The 25691-nt window shown below is 38.5% G+C and overlaps 1 protein-coding gene across 2 annotated transcripts; it reads right to left on the bottom strand.

Annotated features, from left to right (window-relative positions):
• Positions 1–663: 663 nt before the first annotated feature.
• Positions 664–21534, bottom strand: DNA2 (DNA replication helicase/nuclease 2). 2 transcript variants are annotated; one of them, XM_056352469.1, is made up of 21 exons: positions 21413–21534; positions 20437–20616; positions 19215–19398; positions 17666–17811; positions 15985–16110; positions 14888–15107; positions 14247–14364; positions 13775–13940; positions 12098–12292; positions 10895–11125; positions 10299–10415; positions 10095–10204; positions 8908–9017; positions 7702–7926; positions 6396–6589; positions 6195–6284; positions 5910–6102; positions 3432–3521; positions 2629–2811; positions 2349–2495; positions 664–1732 (listed from the first exon to the last, which is right to left on the bottom strand). In XM_056352469.1, exons 1-21 carry the CDS (start codon positions 21421–21423, stop codon positions 1676–1678), a joined length of 3093 nt encoding a protein of 1030 aa, XP_056208444.1. In that variant the 5' UTR covers positions 21424–21534; the 3' UTR covers positions 664–1675. The 2 variants fall into 2 exon arrangements, with proteins under 2 accessions (XP_056208444.1, XP_056208445.1); XM_056352470.1 differs by lacking the exons at positions 19215–19398; positions 21413–21534 and having other exon boundaries at positions 20437–20567.
• Positions 21535–25691: the final 4157 nt, after the last annotated feature.

Below are 25691 nucleotides of genomic sequence, written 5' to 3'. Positions count from 1 at the left end.
AAGAATCCCAGCAACACATAATGCGCTAAGTCCATATGCAGCCTGCGTTTTCCTGCAGTATGAAGCGGAAAGTCATTGATAAAGCTGTTCTGAAGGCTAACAGAAAAAGTAATTTTTTACTTTTACAAGATATCACTTCGAGACATATTCATTAGAATGCAAGAGTATTTAGAGACTACCAGATCAAAATGTTTTCTTATCTGTAGCTCTCTACTCAATCTAATTTTTACCATGTAGTAAGAAAGAACACATATTAGAAGTAGATAAGGAAACACGGAATTGTTCTTGTGACTGTTCCTCACACAACTTTGTGGAGGGATAGCAATGCCTCCAATTTATTGATTTATTAACTTTAATAGCATGAGGAAAAGTTCTTATATGAAATTATGCTTAGCCAGGAAAACAGATAAGCTAAGTCTTAAAGATTTTTGTACACCTAGATCCTAAACATAGAAAAATATTTCTAGACAATGATATGTTACTGTGAAATCACTACTGTAATAAGGGTATAATTTTTATCTTTTGAAAAACCCAGAGCACATACAGTTGATGAAGCATGTATTTTCACCTGAAAAAGAGACTATCCTGTCAGCTATTCAAATTATTTTCGCACTGTTAAAAATATTTGCACAATATAAAATATTAACAAAATATAAACAACTATAACAAAACCAACATCAACATTTTATTTCAAGTATTACAAAAGTTAAGGAGCAGTTAAAAAAAAAAAAAAAACAAAAAGAGTGAAAAAGCCCACATTTAACATCTGGAAGTTTGTCTGGAACTATATGCACACAACTATTTGACATGGATCCAAGAGAAAACAAATACTAATGGTTTTTAAGAATAATAATAAAAAAATATTTTATGTTTCCACCAGTGATCTCTGAAAGAAGCTTCTCACTAACAGTCTAGAGTATGAGGTAGTATAACAGTGTTTTACTATGACCTTCAACTGGGCAGCATTTCACTTCAGATTTATCTGCTAAATACATTAGTTCATAAAAAGGGATGAGATTAAATGATTCACCACGTCTCAAAGATGTATGCAAAAATCAAGGGATTAGAGAAGTCATCAAGGGATCTTTATGAGGTCAATTAAGTTATGTATATAAATATAGAAGATTTCAGTATTTTTAAAAGCATGTGAGGTTCTGAAGAAGAGAAAGAAGTTTCTCCTAATTTTTTTTTTTCCAAACAGCACAACACCACAGCATCTTAATTAGGAATTCTAATAAATGGAATTAGAATGTATTTTACATACAGTGAAGTTTTTAAAACCAAACTAAGCCCAGGAAACTATGACTTGATGCAGCATAGGTTTGCTACCCCCTCCTCCTCAAGTGTTTCGTATTCACCTATGCAGATGAGTGTTTATCAAGCTGAAAGTGAATGTGCAAGCAGCCATCCAAGTATGGGAAGGAACCAAGTCCTTCATATTTCTGGTTTGTTACAAGTATACCGGTACTGAAACAACTCGGCTTATTAAAGAAACAAACATGCGGTGTCATTTTACTGAAAGGAAACCTTTAAAATAATTGAATGCAATTTCTGTTTGGGCTTCACTCACATTAAACAGTACACATCAGCACTCATACCCTACGAATCAGTTATTTACATTGAACAGCACCAGAAGAAGATATGTGAATGCCTGTAAAACTCTCCATCTTCGCCATCATAAAATGTTACATTTGTGGATACTTTCATGAGCCCCTGCTGGAAGATTGAAGATGTAGCAAGTTAAGGAAGCACTTTGATAACGTATCGCTTTCACAAGACTGGTTTGAATGTGTCTTGGTGTTTTCAAAGGAAGGAGCTGCCAAGGTCTTCCCTATTTAAACAGAAGATGGAAACACCCATATAGTTAAGAGTAAACCGAGTACCATGCCTGACAAAGGAAAAATTAACAAGTCATCTGAAAGTTACACCATTTTCCATTCTAGCAACATTATTCATGAACTGTTCTCTCACCAGATACGTCTAAATGCATGGTATTTCTGAGGAAAACCACCATACTGACATTAAGATGCCAAGAAACTAGGACAATAACAGAAAAAAAAAAGTGTGAAAGCATTAAACATCAAAAATTCAGGCCTCAAAATTAAAAAAAAAAAAAGTCAAAGTTGACTTGCAAATCAGCACGGAATTTCCTGCTTTTGAAGACAGGTGGCTTTAGAACCTTCACTATTAGCTTGATCTCAAGCACATTTTATTAGTACATTTTGTACCTCGTTGCTGATGTTGAATATATATCCTAAATAATGAAAGACCTTTCCACCCTAATCTTAATCTCAGTAAGTCAATCTTACCTTCCCCCCTTCACAAAACAGTGTAGAGAAAAAGGATATCATTGCCTCAGACTGCAAATGGCAGAGCAGCTTCTCTAACGGAGGATAGCAGCACAGGAATGGAACGCAGCCCACCATGATCAGTTTGTGCTTGGCTCTCGTGATAGCAACATTAAGACGTCGCCAGTCCTTCAGGAGGGTGCCAAGCTGTTAAAACAAATGTAACTTGCTTTTATTTTTCCTACTTAAATGTCAACATTTAATGTAGATAAAACACAGATTTTCAAAATTCATCTAAGTATTAAAATTAACTGCAACAAAGTTAGTACAACCAACTTACATTTTCATCACTACTGTTCCTAACAAAAGATACAATTATGATACTTTTGTCTCTTCCTTGGTATTTGTCTACTGTATTGACTTCCACTCTGTTCTCATTCAATTTTGCCATCAAATCAGTGATTGTTTTTAACTGATGTCTGTATGGTGATATAATGCCAATGTCTGAAGGCTTACAGCCAGCCTAAATGAAAAAACAGAAAAAAAAAGTCACGTCACTGCAGTTAGCTTGGGATACCCATTACTGTCAGAAGACCCTCTAGGATAATTTTTTTTCCCACCCCCAAACAGTGCTGCAAGATATTGTATCTAAATTAAGTTGTCTATGGAACTCTAGCAATAACTGGTATTAACTAAAGAAATTAGAAAATACTCGTTACTGCAAGCTCCCAAGCTTCATCTTAACCTAGCACAGAGGCATATATCCTCGAAATCCAAAATAGCCATTTTTCTTTCTTCCTCAAATGGTGAGCTAAACATTCAGAACCACTAGTCTGTACTGCTCCTGAAACCGGTTGGATGAAATAGGGAAGACAAATTCTCATCTCTTCCCTCCCTCACAATAATGTCCTCATCTCTTAAAGTAATTTGGCATCCAGCTTTTTCTGCATCCCAAATCCAGCCAGACAAGGGACAGGGAACTTAATGCAGACCTCAAGCTCCACATTTACACTTAGTGGTAGCCAACCTTACATTTATCCTTAAGACTATGCCTCAAAGAATAACCCAATACATACAGTCACTATAACAATGTAAAAATGATTCATTATAAAACTGTCCCTCTGAACAATGTAAAAAAGATACCTTAATAAATAAAGAAGTGAGCAAGAACACTAATTTAGCTTCTGTCACATTACTGACACCACCTCTTTCCGCATGTTCTGGTGCTGGGACCTTCAAAAATATAAACAGTAAATTACTACTATTGCTATCTACAATAGCATACTACATTCCGATCCCTAACTCACTGTATCGTACATGTTATTTATCCTAACAGTTTTAATAAAAAATAAGCCTAAATGCACAATTTTAGAGTATAAAAGCCTATACTGCAAAGTAACTTCAGAACATTCCATTTGCAAAGCGAGTTGAAAAAAATCTGCTGAAATGAGTTTTAGTACTAGCAAGTCACCTTGAACTGCCAAAGCTTGATCATCTGACTTTTCATACAATATATAGTGAGAACTGTAAGGGGGAAAAAAACCAAAAAAAACAAACGACATTTCCCAACCTGACAAGGTAAGAGAACAAACTATATTTTATATCAGAATTTTATTTTAATGCTTTTCATCTAATGTTTTTTACAGTGAATTTTCCCCTTGCCCATGGCAGAAAGGTTTTTTTTTTCCTAATACTTGAAAGCCTACATTTAAAACTACAGGAAAAACTATCCAAAATGGTAGTACTAAATTTAAGCTTCCAAATGTAAAAAAAAAAGTACTCCCTGAATTTAACATTTCTTAACTATTAACTTACTTTCGCTCTATCATGTATGAATGATACCAGAAAGCCAGAAACAAGTTTACAATGTAAACTTGTAATTTCTGTAACACAGCTCTATAATTTATTCTCTTTGCTTAGCTCTTGCCTTTGCTAAAGTCTAAATATTATCATTAGCAATAAATGTGTCCCTGATGTTATCATTCTTCTAGTAAACTGTCATGCAAGGTAAACATCTGGTGTCAAGTTGAAACCTCTTTACTTAAGAGCAGTCTAAAACTGAGCATACACTGAACTGCTTTCCAGCTCTGAAATCCATTTACTACCTTACTCATTTACTATTTTACCCACTCCACTATTTGCCACTGATACTAATGACTTACATCAACTTTATTTTCTTAGATGCCACTCTGTTCAGTTTTCCTTCTACATTTTTATGACAGCATTGCCACTTAAAGCAGGACGTGGTATAGTCTGACTTAAAGCAACACTCTCAGAATCCTATTACGATCAGTTTTACTTCTCCAAACAACCACACCAATATCATCTGAATGGCTGAATTTGGAGATCACTCTAATGTTTAACGTGTGGGTTAATACATAGTATTTGTAAGAGTATTCCAGGTAAGTGGCATCTGCTTGCTAGAGCAGTACCACTGTACACATGGAACCTGAGTTGTACAATATGCATCAAAAGCTTCACAAATCCAAGAATTCAACTGACTGGGGAGCTCGTTAAGTGTAATCTATGTTCAATGTCTCACATGCTAAAGCATGGTAAATAAACAAAAAATTAATAGATTGATAAACCCATATGCAACAGTGCTGCAACTCTATATACTGGTCTTCAAGGCAGTACATCTGCACTGCATCAAGTTTATTCTAGCATTCCAGCCACATGCAAAAACAGTAGTCTCTATTGTGTTGCTTAAGCAGGATACCACATACTTCAGCAAGAATCCTATTTTTCTGCAACATGTCCAAGCTTCTTTTACATGGCAGTGTATTTTTAGTGTGTTGCATAGATTACAGAAGCAGAAAATATTTTCCTACATATTAGAAGACTCCACCGCCTTTTCCAAAACAGCAGTTTCAACAGCTACACAGCTTAATAGGTACTGTAATCAAACTTGTTTTTACACTGCTATCATGCACTCAGTCTAACCGTTGTTACAACCTGTCACATAACAACTAATTAAGACCTGTACTGTTTTGGGTTGTTGTGTTTTTTTAATTCACTATTCTGAAAAAAAAAAAAAAAAAAAAAATCACACAATCACACCTAATAAGCCTCTGAACTTGCACGCGCTCAAGTTTTCTTCAAGCAGAAAAGCACTGCTTTGACAGTTGGTTTATACCCACACTAGCATTAATGTAGCCAAAAACTTTTAGAGGAAAAAAGTTCTAAAAGCTAGGTCTCACTTATGATAACACATGCTTATATTTATATTTTGTTTGCATAGTACACCAAAAAACCCAAAACCAACTTTGGCCTAGAATGTCATTCTACAGTTGCAAAGGCACCCAATATGGCTACACAGTTTTAAGCTACACTCTGTACATGAGCATAAAGTTCGTAGCACATACAGTATTTTCTGAATTATCCGAATTAATCTTTCCGGCTGCTCTTAGATGCAGTGTTTCCACCACTAGTTGTACCACCCTAACTGATCAGCTATACTAACAACCTTTCTTGCATGTTGCACATTTTGCATGTAACTAGAAAATGATTTTTTCAAGTTATATATTTTACCCTACCTAAGCTGTATGAAGTTTTACGTGTTGACTGTATTGAGAACTTTCATCAAAAATACAGTTTTGAAAGGAGAACATAAAACTTTACCTTCTCTGTGTTCAGAAAACACACAGGTGTGTCTGGATCAAGTACTTCTTTCAACCATGTTTTTGAAGCATCTACAAGCTCCAGTTTCAATTTTTTTAGGTTGGGCAAGTTAGCAGTGGCATTTGACACCTTCTCTGAGCCACATTCCAGTTTGCCTTCATACACTAACATGTTACTTAGAGACATAATTTTACTGAAGATTTAAAAAGCAAGAAAAAAACATTAAATCTTGCTGTTTCAATCCCACATTAAAACCCCAATGCAAGAAACAGACATTTAAAATACCTATTCATTCTGTATTGCACAGTTAATTGGACAACAGCATTTTGGTTTTGTTCCAGCCTTTTAAATAAGCTTTCACTCATGCCAAGATCTCTGTTACAAAACAAAACAAACAAAAAACCCAAAAACATGTCAGTCAAAACATTGCAAGAGCCTTCCCAGAATTCATGTTACTAGTAACTGTCCAGCAGCATTTTATCTTACCTTGCTTCTGCATTCAGTACAAGTGGAGGCAGCTGCTGATGATCCCCTACCAGCACAAACCTTTTGGAGCAGAATAGCGGGCCCAGACAGATAAGCTGGCTTATTTGGGAAGCTTCATCAACTATACAGAAATCAAACTGCTTCTGAACAAAGATGGGGTGATTTACTCCCATACAAGACGTTGCTACCACTGGCTGAAAAATTGAGACACGCTTTAAGGGTAAGATACATCTTACATCTTTAGCACTACATTTTCCAGGTTAAAAGAAAAAACAATTATTTCCCATTAAACTAAACTAAAAAGTAAAATACAAGAAATTAAATTATTAATCCTAAAAATCAGACAAGCACACCTTACGTACATATTGGCCTCACATTCTTGCACTGATTGCAAGTGACAAATATAAAACAGCTTTAGAGCAGACTGTAGCAAATTGCTCCTGCCACGTGTTCAGATTGATATCAGGTCCTACGCATATACAATTCACATAGTGTGCCAGTATAAGTACTGTGGAAAATGATGCTCTTTCTTGTAAATTCCAAAGAGCAAACAAAACAATAGTAGCATAGTTCTTCCCACTACTATGCTTCCAGTGCAAGCAATCCAAAATTACTAAAATATGAATCAAGTCACTTCCCTTATGACTTCAATCACTCCCCTGCAACGCCTATCAACAAAAAGTAAATGGCAGCTTTTGCAAAGTCAGCATTTACTCCAACTACTATGTAAATGAAAGAATGTACTACTACATTCTTTCAAGAAATTTAATTCAAAGCTGCCACTGACTCAGTTTACCCAGCTCCCATTATGGTTTGCATTAATATCCACACCAGTAACACTACTCTTTCAATGAAAAATTAGTGTTTGGCCAGGCCAGCACATCACTTCCTCTTCCCCATCTGCTGATGTACAAGTGGCACAACAAGCACCAGTGGGAGGGAAAAAGGGACAAACAGCAGCAATATGTGAATAATGATGGAGGAGGTTGCAGCAGTTTATCACCACTCCTCCACATAAGATCTCAGATAAAAGCACTGGAGTTTTGGGGACTTATTACTTACAATGATAAGTTACTTTGTATGTACATAAACAATGATTTTCAACTTTTAGACTGTTAATGTGGGTCATTATTGGCTATCAAGAAACTGAAGTGATGCAGAGGTTGAGTATCTTTGTCAGCTCAGACTTCTTATGGCAGTAACTCACCCTTGGGATGGGTTCCTTCTCTGCAGCATTCAAATAACCAGAATACTAATGTAATTATCCATAATAATTTGCAGGACTAGCAAAAAACACTTTTCTCACCTGACTATTGTAGACCTCTTCCAAATCTGTTACAGACTTAATTGATTTGGACTTGCAAATTTCTTCTTCTGTAAACTTCCGTATATCTGGATGAACCTTCTGAGCTCGCCCCAAGCGTAAGAAACCAACTTTGAATTTAGCTAGCTTTAGCAGGATATTGTCTACAGCAGTGTGTGTAAAACTAGTCAGAAGAACACTAAAGCCACAAGCAGAAAGAATTCTCACCTAATGAATGACAAAGGGAAAGAAAAGAAAGTTGTTAGTTCATATGGAAGGATCAACAATCCCATGTTTTCTAGGTAAAAAACACAAGATGTTTTGGAGGGAGTCAACAAGTATGACTTCATTTATATCAGTCTTTCTGGCCAGATCTACCAGCTAGCTATTGTCCAAGCAATATGGGCAACAGACCTGAAGGTTCTCATGAACAGCTGGCTTACCCGACACGCTGCCAACAGTGAGAGCTACGAACACCCATGCACATCTGCAAATGTACTGAAAAGAAGGAACTGCACTCTAAAGATCCCTGCTGTAAGAATAGGTCCTACAGCCTGTTCCCACACTGTTCTCCATGACAATCTAGCCACAACAGATTCAGTGGAATGGGTGGATCCAATAATAGCAGCAGCTGCTTGCTCTCCAGCCTCCTCCTTCCCCACAAGTTGATGACAACTGGAAGTGACATGACTGCTATTTCAAGAAAAAACTTGCTCAGCCAACAGCCTGAATCCTACATCCATTCCCGGGGAAAGAGAACCACCAACTAGAGGAGATGGCTAGCAGGCTGCACATAGCTTCAGCACCATGGGTTTACACAACTTAAAATGGTCAAGTTACTGACTTCCTCAAGGCACTGCCTTTTTGAGCTGTAACTCAGGATTTCAGGACTTCTTGATATCTGGGGCCCAAGAACTCGACATCAAAGTGTCACAGAAGTGATTAAGTATCACACTTCAGTGTCCTCCCTCCCACGTATATTCCTACACAAGAAAAGAGAACCCTACTCCACAAAATACATTTTTAATTCTACCAAACATAAGTTCTTAAGTAAGAAGAAATACATTTTCTTCTTCGAAATTAAGCAGATACCAGTAGACTAAGCCATGACAAATAATTCTGGACAGTACGGTATAAACACAGTTTGTTTAACGCTATCCTCTAAATCTCACAAAAAAAAAATTTGAACATCAGGGTAGACGATCTTACTAGAGCACATATTGTAGTAGTTTTTCCTGTTCCAGGCATACCCACAATAAGTGTGTAGTCTTTCGAAAGTAGCACTTGTTTCATTGCCTGTTTCTGAGGCTTATTTAGACCTTCGAGAAGAAAAATAAAAATGAGATGTCTACACTTCGTAACTTTAGCAGTTACTAATTACAATGATTAATAAAACAAATCTATAGTTTCCTCTTCCAGTAAAGCCCTTAGAAAAGAACTGGGCAGAGTAAGTCTATAGGTTCTGATGAAGTAATGATACCAAACATAATACACAAGACACGTAGTACAGTGTCTGCACTACAGTCCTAGAAATAAGTCACTGAAGACTTGTTTATTTTTTAGACCTTTTGTGAATTTTTCCCCAATAAACGACCACTTCCATATGATATTGCGTATAGGCATTTCTATTTTATCATATCCAGTTTCATGTTTAAGCATATGGCTCAAAGCAAAGGGAAATGAGTTGCACATACAGCATCACCTTGTTTAGAAGAAACATTACACCAGAGCTGTTTTTTCCCAGTCTGATGCAATTAAGCAGCATGTTCCAGATTATTTGGACTAGGCAAAACTCAAGCAAGAAAAAACAAGTCTTCAGACTGAGTTTTATAAAAAGTTTCATCTGCTTTAAGAGAATTCAGTTAATTTTCTTTCAGAAATAACTGTCAAGAGAACAATGAAATATTCTCACCAAATATGAAACACTGACACATACCTAAACAAATTTTGTTTTTAAGAAAAAAAGTGCCACAAAGCATCACACACTACAGAGCAGCCAACAAGTCAGCAAGGGGGATAATACAAGTCAATGCTTACACTAAAGCTCATCTCCATACACTCCCTCAAAGTCTGCTTCCGTGTCTTAAGAGCCTTCCCTGTTCTTCCCTTTTGCTAAGGTTAGAGAGGTAATCATATGGCACTGTTTGAAACTGCAAGCTGCAGCAACTAACAAGAGTAAGATAAAGTTGCAAACAAGTATCTGGTCAGGTCTTCCAAGTAGTTCAAGACTAATTTAATCACAGGAAGACATGCAAGGTAAGAACTTGTTTTTAATTTTTAAGCAGAAAACTAGGACTGGACCCCAAAGTAGGAAAAAAAACCCTTATAATTAGTGTGATAAATGCTTTGGTTATAGAGATGTACAACAGAGGGTTTTGGGGAAAGTCACTTTGTACCCTTTAAAATACTTGCAACAGTTTCCTTTGCTTCTGCAGGAAGGACGGAGCTCAAACGCTCAATAAAACGTGGTTTGTGGAAGTCAATTATCAAATTGCGGAGCCTTTCACTGTGGATAAAAAAACCAACCAAACAATAAAAGTTACCAGTTGAGAAACTATCTCAAAATATTGACAGTGTGAAATTAATCTGATTTTTCATACCTGACTGGGGAATCTTCCATCAGTTTAGAAAGGTTTTCAAAAGGGACTCCTACACCAAAATCTCCTTCCTCATGATCCAACCTATATATGGTGTTCTCGGGGAGCTTTGACAAATTCCTGAAGGATGACAGTAACACGGACAAAATAATTCTGTTTACAAGCAGTATGTTGACGATTAAAGGCTTATTATTAAGTGTTAAGGGATACATTTCAGAGGTCCCAGAGTGAAGCAACAGCTAGAACACACTAATAACTGAGTGTTAATAATAAAACATGATCAGACCCCAATTTAAAGCCAATACAGTCTGAACAATGAAAGTTACTATTAACACTGTAATCACTGTATCCATATAGTCTCATATTGGAGACATCAGTAAATGGAGTTTTCAAGCATGCTTTTATTTAAACAGCCTAGTTAGACTAGCAACTACAACTGACCAAGTATTGACATTTTCCATCAATGTAAAAGAACTTCTGAATGTTCTTCCCCAAGCCCAGCAAGAAGATTCAGAGCTTTTTGGACACCCAGAAGTACCCTTCCTGAAGCCAGTATCATAGTGTCTTTAAACAGATGTTTTTCCTTTTTGTTCTATTACCTGTCCAACCAACAGGAGACTTTTGCCACACCGACTTCTCTAACATAGCCAGTAGCCAAGCCAAGTAAACCATTTTCCTCTCCGCTCACAACCACTCTATCGCCAACCAGTAAGTTTTTTCCAGGTATGGCACCATTTCTACGTTGAAAAAAATGTAGATACTGTCCCTTGGAAATTTCCTGCACTTCATCAACTCTGACCATGTTCCCAACACAATCTCCAGCCTTCTCTCTAAAAGTATTAGAAAAAGATATTTAGTATTAAGATACTCTCAGTAAAAGAAATTTTAAAAGAAATGTCCACAAGTAAAAAAAATACACCACCCATACCAACCCCCAAAATCAAAGTACAAAACCAAAAAATCCCCAAAGCAACAAAAAAAACCTCAACCCAAATTCACACAAGAGCCAGGAAGATTGAACAGTCACTTTACAATAGAGACTTTGACTAGAAAAGGATTGTAAAAATATGTAAAACCCTTGTATTTGTTCCAAGAACAGACTCTAATGTTTAGACTAAAGTTATCTATAATTTCCTGTTAAAAAACAAATACCAAAAATGTATGGATCCACTCCACTAAGCTGTTCCATATTTGCTTGTAGAGTTGCTTGTTTCACTTAAAACCAGTTAGCTACATTTCACTTTTACAGATGCCTTGAAATGAGCATACAAACTGCCAATTATTTTTTCTAGAGCTACTGGACCAGGTGATGTATAATAACACAATACAGCAGCCAACAAGAGCCCTTAGTCTGCTTTTACCCACGTTCATAGCCATGCCTAAAAGCACAGTCCAAAATGCATCATTGTTTGCCAAGTAAACCTTCAGGGCACCAGCACAATGAGCTGGTCTCACAGCTAGCACCCAGCCTCTTCCCCCAGAGATGTCAAGAGAACAGAATTGTACCACAGAATTGTACCACTTTTGCTTCTGAAGACTGAGGCTGCAGTTTGCTCCTTCCTATGCATAACTAACAAAAACCCAAGTATCATAGATTTACTGGGTTTGTATTTGCATTATTAGGCTAATGTCTCCATTAGGTCACATCTCACAAAAAGCCTACCTATGCAAGTAGCATATTTGACTATTTCTACAAGCACTAGCAAATTTCTAGTTCTTGTAGTGAAAACACAAGAAACAGTGCCTCATTTCCAGTTACTGAAGGGAGCATCATTTGTACCAAATTAGAAATTACATCTTACCTTTCCAAAGCAGGTATCATCCATATATTTTTATATCCTTTTTTACCCTCTCCACTTTGCAGCTCCAAGGTTAACAATAGATACCACAGGCTGAAATACTCTAAGTGAGAGGGTTTCAGGTGCTGGGTCTCTCTTTCAATAATGGGTACCATAGCAGGAGGAAGACACACACTGTCCATCTTTTGCTCTACAGCTCTAGGAGTAGAACCAAAACACAGGAAAGAGTCAACTTGCATCTTTTTCCTTGCAAGTCCATATGTACGTAATGCCAATCTAAATATATACCTTAACATACCAAATAGAATAATCTACCATCACTGAAATAAAGTTGAATTTGTATCCTTTGTTCATATGAACAGTCTCATACTAGTCATTTACATCATCTCTATGATTTTGAACTAAGGAAAATAAGTTAGTCAAAGACCAATACCAATTAAAGACATTTCAAAGATAGTACTGTATACATTCAGATAGTTGATCCTTTGTTCCTTTTTTTGTAACATATGAATACTGTATTGAGATTAGATATAGCTAAGCAAAGGGGATTTAGTAGTTAATACACAAGCAGACTACAAGTCAATTTATCTCAAAACTGAGTATTAGTGAGATGGTATACCTAATCACTTATACAAAATGCAACCAAAGAGAAAAAAAGTTAATTCAGAAGTGAATAGCTACACAGTAATAATTCTGTTGCTGTAACAACTAATATTCGAAGTAGTATTTCACAAACACCAGTTTACAAAAAACATATCATGCATGCCCACAAATCTAGCTTCCTCAACATACAATTTTGCCACTACAATTTTGAAAACAACTAGGCATTATATTTACACAAAATCAGCCCAAAAGCTATCCTGTTCCAACAAACCATTTGATCTGTTCAACATACAATTTTGCTTCTGGTTTATGTGCAGCATAAAGACAAGACAAACTTACTGGAATTTTTAAAAAACTATTATAACTTTATGTGACAATGTATCAAATATTTGCTTATGGCTCCTCTTTAGCAGGAGACGCAGTAACATTTGGAAGTAATACCAATGTATCATTACTTGTGCGATACCCTGTATCAGGGGTCCTCAAACTACAGCCCCCCAGGGTCCTCAATCCGGCTCCCGGTATTTACAGAACCCACCCACTCCCCTCCCCCCCCCCCCCCCCCCCCGCCAGGGGTTGGGGGGGGGTGGGGGGGTGGGAACCAAGCAGCCACAGATGGCTGCCTGCCACTTCATTTGTGCTCCGGCCCCCTCTTTAAAAAGTTTGAGGACCCCTGCTCTATATGGAAACAATCTTCTAAAGTCCAAGTGAAAGAGTTGTTGTCCAGCCCTAATTCAGCCCCAAAAGACTGCCCATTTCAACAAGTTGCAAGAATATAGCTTATTAAAATCATAATATTAACACAGATCTAAAAGAAACCTGCTCTCATCATCAAATATTTTGTTGAGATTTCTCATTTTCTATTGCAGAAGACACACCTGAGCAAACACATTAAGTCTCTGCAAGATCAAGGACTTGCACTATAGAAGTTGCAGCGGGATCTATGGAATATTCTTTTGCAGTGCAAGACTCCTCCATAAAGAATTATGAAAATGCCAACCATAAAAATGAAATCACAGTTATCAAAAGCTACCATTATTCAAGCTTATTTAAAAACACGAGTCACATTTTTTTTACCTGCTGTATAGAAAGCAATTGTGTATTTGGGAGCAATATTTACAGGCTTGACTGTCATCAATGACAGGAGGCAAAGCAGCAAGCTGTGAACGCTGTCTTCCTATGGCAGATTTATATGTACTGTGCTTTAAGTAGAAGGCCACATGGTTTCTTAACTTCATTAATTCTGTCAAGAAAAGAACAAACTAAGCTGATGTTTTTGGGTTTATCCGTAATAATTTCTAACTCAGAAGTAACAACCCATCAACTTTTTAGTCAGCTAAGTAGTGAGTATTCATAGCAAAATCCTAGCAGAGTTAATAAAACAATTGAGTTTTTAACATAAGCTTATTGGAATTAGTAACATTACAACAAGCAATATGTCCCTAAGTGCAAGTAAGTTCCTGAGAGTAAACCTTAAAACTATTACTAAAATGTTTCATTTTACCAACAATATGGTTTTATGGTTTCTGGGGAAGGGGAACAACTTTACCTCTTCGGTCCATGCGAGCTCCAGAAACAGGGTACATATTACCAGTTTTAAGATAAAGAAGAAATCCAGCTTCAGGATCAACTCTCCGTTCCAAGTTCAACAGTGTATACAGAACAACCTGCAAACATTTTATATAAACTTTTTACAGTGTATTAAAACCAAAATACATTATAAGCTGTATTTAGCTTTTCCATAATTTATACAGTTAAGCAGCCATTACCGTCTAGAAGCCGTAAGCAGTAAGCACCAGATCAAGGATTTCAATTAAAAGGCATCTTCCTTAAGAAAAACTTGTAACAAGGCTACCTCCTCTAGATCAGGCCAGCTATCTGGAAAGATGTACAATAATTCCTGAAGCAGCTTGCCTCCACCTAATACTTGAATCTAAGAAAAGACTAAACAACAGATATTTCAGGATAAAAACTATAAATGTGTTTGGAAGTGGCAAATGTAAATACTTCTCAAGCCTCAGTTCACTTTCATTTTGTATCAGCAGCTTTGGGCATGCCAGAATCAGCAGAACATAGATCTAGATTATACCACATACAAAGTGTTTCACATTCTTAAGAGAAAACAGGTCATAATAAAATAAAAGAATACAGGTAACCACTGACAGTGAAATTAGACATTTGTTTTTGTACCTGACTTCTGTGCTCTATGGAGTTAGATTCCTTGCCAGACTTGAGCTCCAATGGCATTATCCTAGACTGTACTCCAGACTGGCGATGGATTTTCACCCTGGCTGTAACATCAATCTTTCCTTTCAACCCAAACCTGGGAGACCAGATATTCTCTTCAATGTCTACGATACCTACAATCTCTATCTTAGAAGAGGAATCTTCAGGTTTTTCACCACTTGACCTAGGAAGAAAGTTAAATCAGAAGTTAACAGTTTCCCTTAATTCTTAATATTTAAACATTAAAATGTTCTGTAATGAAGTATTTCACATTTTTTCATTATAGGCACTCTTTAGGCACTAGCATTAGAAATAAAGTGCATCAAGTCTCACACAAACTACCTTACCCATTAACAGTGGAAGCATCATATCAGAAAGTTACTTTAAATTGCACATTGGCACATAGTTTCGCTATTCACCTAAATTTCAAAGTTAAAAAAGAATCTTAAGCTGTTTTTAATAGTTTTTGGTCTTTTCTGAATAACCATGCTCTATAACACTTAGTTTCTCCAAAAAGTTTAATGATATACACTGGAAAGTAGCACATCGATTTTACTCAGACCTGCCATTTCACTTACAACTTTAACACTCCAGGGTTATTACAATTAACTGCAAGAAGCCATAGGCAAGAGCTCAGCAGCAGTTGAGTTAAATCACCATTACACTGATAAATTTATCTTAGTGAAGAATTACATTTCATTAATAGTTTCACATTCTGATTTGTACTCTTGCACATACTGACAATAACTTCTAGCTTAGTGAGTAGATCAAATATGCTTGCTTTTCCAGTTACTAAAATTTCTTTGTACCACACTATTTAGAAGTATTTTAAGACCAATAAGAATCTTATGTCAGTTCACCCTCAGTCTTATTATCTTCCCCAGAACTCACAATGGCAGCTAAACAGGCAGCTTTCAAGATGAGTTATTTTGTCAGTAAGGCCATGAATTAGCTCCATACCACTGAGCAGATTTGTTTAAGTATTGTTATAGAAACTAAAAGCGAACCAAAACAGGATATACAATGTACAATGGTTTTAACTTTTAGTTCTGGCTTCTTACAGTTTTAGTTGCATTTTAATTTGGTTAGCTGGATTGTACATGAAGTCATCCGCCCATTTAAAAAATGATGGCAAATATTCTTCCACTTCCTGCATTATTTCTCTTTGTTTCAGATTTAAGTGATACCTAAAAGATAAAGCCATACACATTAAGAATACAGAAGTATTAGACTTGCTGCTGGTTCTAACAAGATTTTGCCTCAAGTTAATGGAAATAACTGTCAAGTTTTAAAAACATCTATGAACTGTAGATTATGACAGATTCATTAAGGTTCATCTCAATTGATTAATTAATAAAATTTTAACTGAACATCCATTACAAGAGACAGAATACACTATGTTCATTTCTGGTGTAACTTTTGAAACTGCACATGTAGCATAATGAAAGCATCAGCACAGTAGATTTAATGAAACCCAACTAATTCTCAGAATGCAAGAAAGGAGTACCAGACTCATGCATTTAAAAATGGCTATTCCTATGCTTCATGCAAAATTGAAAACATTTTAAAAAAAATGCAAAAGACAGTTTGCTTTTTGTCTGAATAGACTGATCTGCTACTTGTTTTTCACATGCATTTTGACAGGCTTCAAACCATTTTAATTGGAAAGGAATCACGATCCTCTGCAGTTGCTCCAGTTACAGATATACAAGCAAGCAGAAGTCTTATTAAGCAGAACCTAATCATGTGGCATTAGATAATTCATTGCTGGCATTCACTGGAAATAACATTATTACTCTACAGCAACATAGAAAAAAACAAGTGGGTTTTTGCACAAAGGTTCACACAAGTGCAACAGACCACAACCAGCAGACTCACACAACTTACTTTTTAATCCAAATAGTAGCCTACATATGCAAAGAGGAATTGCAAATCAACAGTTTCAGAGAGGCTCAGAACGACACAAAAGCCTTTAAATAACCTTAGCAGTCACAATTCAAAATATCTACCTAGAGCAGATAAAATTGTAACAAGATTTATTACTCTGGTTCTATTCTAGCTTCCAACCCATCTGGGGCTAACAGATACTGGCCAACAGATATTGCCCAACATAAAATATGTAAAGCATAGATATAGTTGGGGTATTTTTTTTACATGACTTGAACTAGATTTTACTTGAGTCTGCAGTAAAAATCTTAGAAGTGACAGTCATTCATCTTGCCATTTGATGGAAATATGGAGACTACTTATTTGGCTAGCATTTCTATCTACTTTGCAGAGAAAAATAAGTTACAGGTCCTCTAAGTAACCTGATAAAGAATATGAAAATATCACACATGTCAATGCTTGCTTAGTCACAAGTTTCTAGTTCATCTCCTGAGCACCAAAATTAATTATGCTTGTCACATTTAACTCAGCTATGGGAGATGCCTGGAAGTTTAATGTTACAGGCACAAACACTCCGACCTGCTCAGCCTGAAAGAAAAAAAAAACCACACATATAGTTACTTCAGAAGCATAGTTCGGATCTATAGAAGCAGCTCAGCAGGGAAGGCAAATTAAATTACATTATGAGACAGGGAATTATCTTACTAAAAGATACCCAAGTTTCATTAAGTAAGGTCACTTAGCAGAATATTCTCCTGGTACTAGCGCTACATTTTTTTAATGTAGAACTCCATCTGCTAGTTCAAGTGTTCCCACCCTGTATTTCAAACATAAGAAATCTGCAACGCTACTTACATTTCTTTGAGATACTTCTGTCCATACACAATTCTACGTGCTAGTTCTTCTACTTTTTCTTGTGCCAAATTATTTGTGACCGACTGCTGGAAAATTTCATGAAGAATTGTACCAATGAGCATTTGGCGCGAACCAGACTCTGAGCCCTGCAACAGATGTTATGTAACACACATTTTTTATATTTTTATATATATACACACACACACAAAGATTTACACCCACTGCACGCCAACTTTTCTATAAAATTTCTGGGTTTTATTTGCTGCACATTATGGACTACACTCATTTAATTGCAAAATCGGTAAGAGCTTTCACCTCACTAAATAATGTCTGTTCAGACCTGACTGTGAAAACAGCCGAATTTAAATGGGTCTCTGCTATTGCCTTCTCATTTTTTACCCCAACTCCGATAACCTTAGGATACTACCCTTATGTGACTGACAGGTGCGAAACAGGCACAGATTAAAATTAAAATTGAGCAAGTTTTGCCTGTGGGCAGTATTAATAGCAGTATTTCCTAACACAAAAGCCTTTACAATCTTACAGGTATTATATTTTACATGAAGCAGTTTCCTCTGTGTTATCAATTCACAAAATTATTCCAAATATCACCAAAATGGCTCAGAAACTCATCTAACCATCACCAGGACTGGGCTCTGTAGACTCCTAAGAGCTGAAAGTGGTAGTAGGCTATGACCTCTGCACAAGCCATCACCAAACAACTGGAAATCTATCCCTGTGGTTGAAGTATTTACTGCTGTCTTTCATAGACATGGCACTTGAAGGTTGCACTCAGCTAATGGATGGTATTATCCCAGAGTAAGGACCCTCTGCATTCTCCCTTGCAAACAATTAGTTTATTCCCACTACTCCTCTAATTAAGGTTTGACAGTATTTCACACTCTTAATCTCCTGTACTTAATTTTCTTGTTTCAGCCACAGGCTCCCAGCCAGTCTGTTTACCACTGCACTACAAATCCCTTGGATTTATATTCCTACCACTTCTGGAAGTTTTCCTCGGCTGAAACTGGTAGCTGTTGCTTCTCTGACATCCACATATCTGCAAGGGCACTACCACAAGAAACCCTTCCTCCTTTCAAGTTCCAGCAGGTGGATTCACATTCCAGAGTTAGCCCACACCAATTCTTAAATGAAGTGGCTCTCTTTTTTCAGAGGCTTTATACTTGGCAAAGTGTGGCTATGTTTTCCTAAGGGCAACAAGTAGAACATCCCTCACAAAGGATTCATATCCACAAAAACCATGGCAACAGATTATAAAAAGAGTTGCCAGAATTTTAAGTGGGAAGACCATTTCTTTGTCCCATTATCTATATTAAGAATACAGGATTATTTTAGCTGCAATTCTCAAAATAAGTCCAACCTTAGATAGACAGTTTGCATTCTAAATTATTCCATGTTATAAACATTACGAATAGCTGGTAACAACATTTTGCAATACGGCATCTCAGACAGTTTTACCATTGAGCTAAACCACCAGCCTCAATGGAACAGTAACCCATTAATACACTTGATGCTCTAGAACACTTACCCTAAACCTTTCACTCAGCACTGCTCTTCTCATACATCGAATGCTATTTGAGATCACAGTGCCAGAAAGCAGCAGATCTGGGTAAAGAACCAGGTATCCAGACTGTTCATTTATGACCCAGGTACCGGAGCTACATTCCCCTTCTAAATGAATTATGTCTCCTGGAACAACTGGAACAGACTCCCTGTAACGTAATACATTTGAACAACCATTTGCAAGCTATACACACGCTGTATTAGAAATTATATATTAATATATCAGTTTCAACATACTTTAAAACAGGTTACTATGATACTTTTTTAAGAATGTGACCTAAATAAATTCTGAAAGTGAACAGAAGAATTTTTACTGACAGAACTTCAATAATTTTGAGTACTGGATCATTCATCAGAATAGCCTGAATGTAGGGAAATCCTGTTGACTTCGAATCATTCCAGATCCATGTACTGAGCCAGTTAAGTATCATTACATTTATACTGGCATACAACCTCTTCATTACATGAGGTCTACCTTCTTACTTAACAATACGACTTGTTTCAGGTGGTCAGCAAAAACTAGAAATATTTTTACTGATTTAGAAATTTCAGGGTTCAAGATCTTTTACATTTTTCCTTCAAGAAATGGAGTTTTATACTTTTCTCCACCCTTTCAGGCTTTTCATGAAAAATGAAAAGCATTGCCAAGCAGCATGTGCAAGCCCATGTATTTCAAAAGACTAAGCTAGTCTCTTCTGCTGTAACATGCCATGCAAACGCACAAACACCTAAATTCGAATCCTATCCTTACTTGAAAACACTTCTGCAGCAGAGCTCAAGGTAAGGTGATTTTAACAAACTGTACAAAACCACACATTTCATACACGTAGCTTTGTACATTGATATGTACAATGAGGGTACGTAATTCAGAAAAACTCTCCTAACTGCTGCAAGACAACACTTAAACAAAATCACCTGCTGGTTTATTTTCTTGCTCTTTGTTAGTACAAACTCAAATTAAAACTTTAAGGTAGCAATATCCACCAAACACAAGTTACATGACACCAGTTATCTCAAGATAAATATCCATTACACTAATATAGTGATGACTTTAGATAAACGTTATTTCAGAATATCGATCACTTTTAAGACAGTAAAACTCATCTCAAAGGCAACACAAAGAAAATTGACTTAGCAATCCAGTATTTCATCCTTTCTCTAGACATCTCCATTTCTGTATGCATTACCAGCCATTCCTAAGAATGCACAGTTCTGTGTCTTCCAGTGACTGAGATGCTGTAATTGTCAAGTGTTTCTCAGGGTCACTTCCATTTCTCTGTTTTACGCTGACTTCCAACACAAGGTATCTGTTGTTCAACCCATTCTTAAGTATGGTGTCAGAGCTGCCAGTCACTGTCTTCTGAAAACTGAAGTAACAATTCATTACAAAGACATAATACTATCTGAAAAAGAAAACAGCCAACCTATATATAAGAGGGAAAGCTTCAACTGTAAACCCAAATTTAACCCTCTTCAAATTTTACATGTATTTAGCATGGGGTTTTAGTTCTATACAGGTAAAAAGTAGGAAATCTGGTAACGTTTCCACGCTGTCTCTTTGGATGACAGTATGAAAACCAAGTATTTGGACATATGAGACATAAGGAAGGAGGCATAAATACTAAGTTATCTATTGCAGATAGGGCTTCTTTTTGGTGTCTATACAGCCATATTGATTTTTAATTATAACTGTACTGCAAACCCTATGCTTGCAAGAAAGCTTCTAACTCCCTGAACATTGTAACGCACGTAAGAATTCCCACAGTCACCCAAGTACCTCGAACACAAACAGCGAACTTTTACCCGCGTAACCTAAAGTTTATAAAATCGATATTCAAGGTTCTGTTCTCATCCGGCCAACAGCCAAATTTCAGACGGAGCAGCCACCCTCCTGACCCCGAAGGATGCCTGCCGGGGCTCCGCCTGGGCAGCGCTCACCCGAGGGCCTGCGGCCGCCCCGCTGCCCCCCCTGCCCGCCGCACATGCCGGTTACTCGCCAAGCAGCAGCGGGCTCCTCACACCGACTACCCCAGGCAACCCCGAGCGCTTCCTACCACCCCCGGCCCCCGGCGGCGGCCCTCAGGACTCCTTTCGGCCTTCCCGCGCCCCACTTTGAATTTCAACGTCTCCGCCCCCTTGTTCTCCGCCTCACTCGGCCGCTACCTCTCCTCCATGAGCGGGGCCTCCGCCGCGCACAGCTCCCTCAAGTCCCGCCTCAGCGCCACAGCCCAGCCCGCGCCCCGGCCCCGACGCGGACGGGCAAGCAATCGCTGGCCCCTCGCAGCACAGCCCCCACCCCCCCAGCTCGGCCATTGGTGGAAAGAGAGCTCGCGCAGCCAATGGGAGGTGCCGGGAGGGCGGCGCTCCGCGGTGCTGGGCGGGCCGCGCGCTTCCCGCGCGCGGGCAGAGGAGCTGAAGGCGCGAAGCGGCGCGCGGGTCGTCCCGCCGCTGCCCTGGGGGCGGGGCCCATCCGTGAGGGAAACTAACGGCCTTCCCCGGGCCCCGGGCGCCGGCCGGCACCTCTGTGCGAGGGAGGGCAATTCCCAGCCCTGTCTGTCGGTTATTTCCAAGCGTGAAGCACTGTTACAACCGTGGCCCCTCTTCTGATGCCAGTGCAGTAGTGTGAAGAAAAATTAGACGTGCCTTTTGCTCCCAAATGCTTATGGGTGAATCTCAGCCTGAGAGTCAAACTAGTTCTCTGATGAGAACTTCTTGTTACATTTGGTGCTGTTCACTGACAGACAGGCTTTCAGAGGTGATATGGAAGTTTCAGATATACACATCCTTTTGCTTTTTTTGGCCTCAAAACCACTACCTCAGCAAAGTATTCTGGAGCTGACACCATCGCTTCTAGCGAAGATTGAAGGACACAGGTACTAAATCTATATTTAAAACATGAGTATCACTGTTATGTAGTTTAAATTTCAGGAAAATGATGTATTAAGAGTTTGGTCTTCTGTCGCTTTAATCACAGAATCATGGAAAGGTCAAGGTTGGAAGGGACCTGGGGGTCATCTAGTCCAACATCCTACTAAAGCATCTTCACAGCTAGAGCAGGATGCACAAGAGTTGCATCAAGGTGGGTTTTGAATGTCTACAGAGAAGGAGGCAGCCTGTTCCAGTGCTCTGTCACCCTCAAGGTAAGTAAGTTTTCCCTCATACTCAGATGGAACTTCCTGTCTTTCAGTTTGTGCCCATTGCCCCTTGTCCTGTCGCTGGGCACCACTGAAAGAGCCCAGCCCCATCCTCCTGACACGGAGCCTTAAGGTATTTGTAGACATTTGAGAAGATCCCTTCTCAGTCTGCTCTTCTCCAGGCTGAACAGGCCCAGCTCTCTCAGCCTTTCCTCTAAGGGGGATGCTCCAGTCCCCTCACCGTCTTCGTAGCCCTCCGCTGGACCCCCTCCAGTAGTGCCCTGTCTCTCTTGAACCGGGGAGGCCAGAACTGGACGCAGCACTCCAGATGCAGCCTAACCAGGGCAGAGTAGGAGGGGAGGATCCCCTCCCTCGACCTGCTGGCCACGTTCTTCCTCACGAACCCCAGTACCCCCGTTGGCCTTCTTGGCCACCAGGGCACACTGCTGGCTCATGGGCGGCTTGCTGCCCACCAGGACTCCCAGGTCCTCTGCAGAGCTGCCTTCCAGCAGGTCAACCCCCTGGCCTGTACTGGTGCGTGGGGCGTTTCCTCCCTGGGTGCAGGACCTTACATTTGCCTTTGCTGAACTTCATTATGTTCCTCTCTGCCCAACTCTGCAGCCTGTCTGGGTCTGGCTGGATGGCAGCGCAGCCTTTGGGTGTATCAGCCTCTCCTCCCAGTTTTGCATCATCAGCAAACTTGCTGAGAGTACCTGCTGTCTCCTCATCCAGGTCATTGATTAGTAAGCTGGATAAGACCGGACCCAGTACTGACTCCTGGGGAACGTCACTAGCTACAGGCCTCCAGCTAGACTCCATGTAGTTGATCACAACCCTCCGAGCTCTGCCATTCAGCTGGTTCTCAGTCTTAACTCACCGTCTATTCATCTAGCCCATACTTTCTGAGCTTACCTGTAAGGATGTTATGGGAGAGTGTCAAAAGTCTTGCTGACGTCAAGGTAGACAACATCCACCGCTCTCCCCTCATCTACTCAGCCAGTCATTCCATCATAGAAGGCTAGCAGGTTGGTCAGGCATGATTTCCCCTTGGTGAATACATGTTGACTGCTCCTGATGACCTTCTTTTCCTCCAGATGCTTTGAGATGACCTCCAGGACAAGCTGTTCCACCACCTTTCTGGGGATGGGGATGAGGCTGACCAGCCTGTAGTTTCCTGGGTCCTCCCCTTTGCCCTTTTTGCAGACTGGAGTGACATTGGCTTTCCTCCAGTCCTCAAGCATGTCTCCTGTCTGCAACTTTTCAATGATGATGGAGGATGGCTTGGCAATAACATCTGCCAGCTCCCTTGGCACTCAGGGGTGCATCCCATGGGGGCCCATGGATTTGTGGGTGTTACTTGCTTAAGTGACCTCTTAACATGATCCTACTCAACCAAGGGAAAGTCTTTCTTTCTCCAGACTTCCTCTTTTGCTTCCAAATAAACATGAGGAAGCACCATGATATCTAGCCCAGCAACCTTAGATAAGGCAAAACATCAAACAGCGCCCAAATAGCAGAATGACACAGTATAAACTAACTGCAAGGAAAGCCATCAGCTTCCTGAACTGATTTACTATGCAACCATGTTAGCATGGTTATAAGCCTACATATAAGGCTGTAGAAGGCTCCTTTTTTTGCACGCTCCTTTTTCAGGGAAGAGGGGGGAAAAATTTGGAGAGTGTCAACAGAATTTGTCCATCTTAAAGTCTCAGCTCATTTAAGTACAAAAAAAATCTGAAAAATATTAGTAATGAAAAAGAGACACTGGAATTAATCAGCATAAAAAAATAATCGTTCAAATAGATGGATCTTTTCTGTGTAATGACTGCAAACTGCAATACTATTCATACAAATACCTTAGAGCAGGCAGAATTTTCAGTTTTAAGAACGTGGAGATGAAGTACGGGGTTTACTTTAAAGGCACAATGTTTAATCACTGAAAACAACCCCTCATGAGACTGAGATTTTCAAGACATAACATGGATAAGCCTGTATGAAAATGTCTCACCTGAAGGAGTCCTAAAATGCTGAGGCTTTCCTTTCTACTTTTATGTCGAAGAGTACAGGAAATTGGTGGGTTTAACAGAGTTTTAACAGTATCATCCAAGGCTACATAACCAGTTATTCACAGAAGTAATTACTTCACTGGATAGAACTATTAGTTATGAGATTATTATTATATGAATTATTATGAGATAAAGCCAAAAACAGATATTTAGGTCCCTTCCATTAGCTGAAAAATTAAACAGAAAATTAGAAAGTATGTGATTAAGGCATAGAAATGAGCTTGGCTGGAGCCTAATCTTGTGCTTTTTGTTGGCTAAAATTAGATGTTACTTTTCAGTATTTTCAGTATACTGAATAAGGCGGACAAGAAAAACAAGGGAATAAATCCCTCAGTAGTTCTAAAAGAAAATGAACTCAGTTTTCATAGGGCTGGCACTGGAGAAAGACAGACTTACAATTAAATCCCATATTTCCATTGTGGTTGTCAGCTATTCTAAATAAATTCTATGTTCTGAGTAAGAAATATCTGAATAAGCTTTACAGAGTTAGAAATAGCTACCAAGACAAAAAATTTAGAAACTGCAGTCTTGTTCCCTCTAGACCCTGGACAAAAGTGTTTCTTTCATAGACCTTGCTCAAAAGTATCAAAGTACTTCCAAAGTAAAAATTATTCATGCTCTTCTAAATTTTATTTTGAAAAACTAATCCTGAAAGTACAGCAGTTTCATCCACCAGGTGAGTTTTTCATATTCAATATCCTACTCAGTTATTTATGGGACACCTTTTACGCTCTTTTCCTCTCAAGTGTGAATCTGCTAGATTCTGCTTTATTCCATGTAAGAACTGCGTAACTTTTCATGACACAGTTCAAAGCTATTTGAGTTCTTCAAATATATTGCTTTTAGTGAAATTAAGATGTAACACTAAACAGTATTAACATCACAAGGAAGTGGCACCTGAAAAGATGTTTATCTGCTCACACAGTAGAACAGTACAGGAAAGAAAAATGGTGAATCTCCTCCAGTGTTTGGTTTTGGTTTGTTCTTGGGTTTGGGTTGGTTTTTTTGTTTGTGGGTGGTTGTTGTTGGTTGGTTTTTTTTGGGGGGGGGCGTTATTGGTGTGGTTTTTAATGCAGTGGATATAGCTCTGCTGCAGGGGCTTTAAAATACAAGAATTCATTGTGATATTGGTTAGTTTTCCTTCAAGTGACACTAAAGATCATATGGAAAAAAATCTTACTTGTCTTTTAGTTATGAATGACAATATTATGCAGATTTACCTACATGGGGAAACAGAAATAA

Source organism: Falco biarmicus, chromosome 9, assembly GCF_023638135.1.
Source record: "Falco biarmicus isolate bFalBia1 chromosome 9, bFalBia1.pri, whole genome shotgun sequence".
NCBI lineage: Eukaryota > Metazoa > Chordata > Aves > Falconiformes > Falconidae > Falco > Falco biarmicus.
The sequence above is the reverse complement of the archived record's forward strand: the minus strand, read 5'-3'. Positions and strand labels throughout refer to the sequence as shown.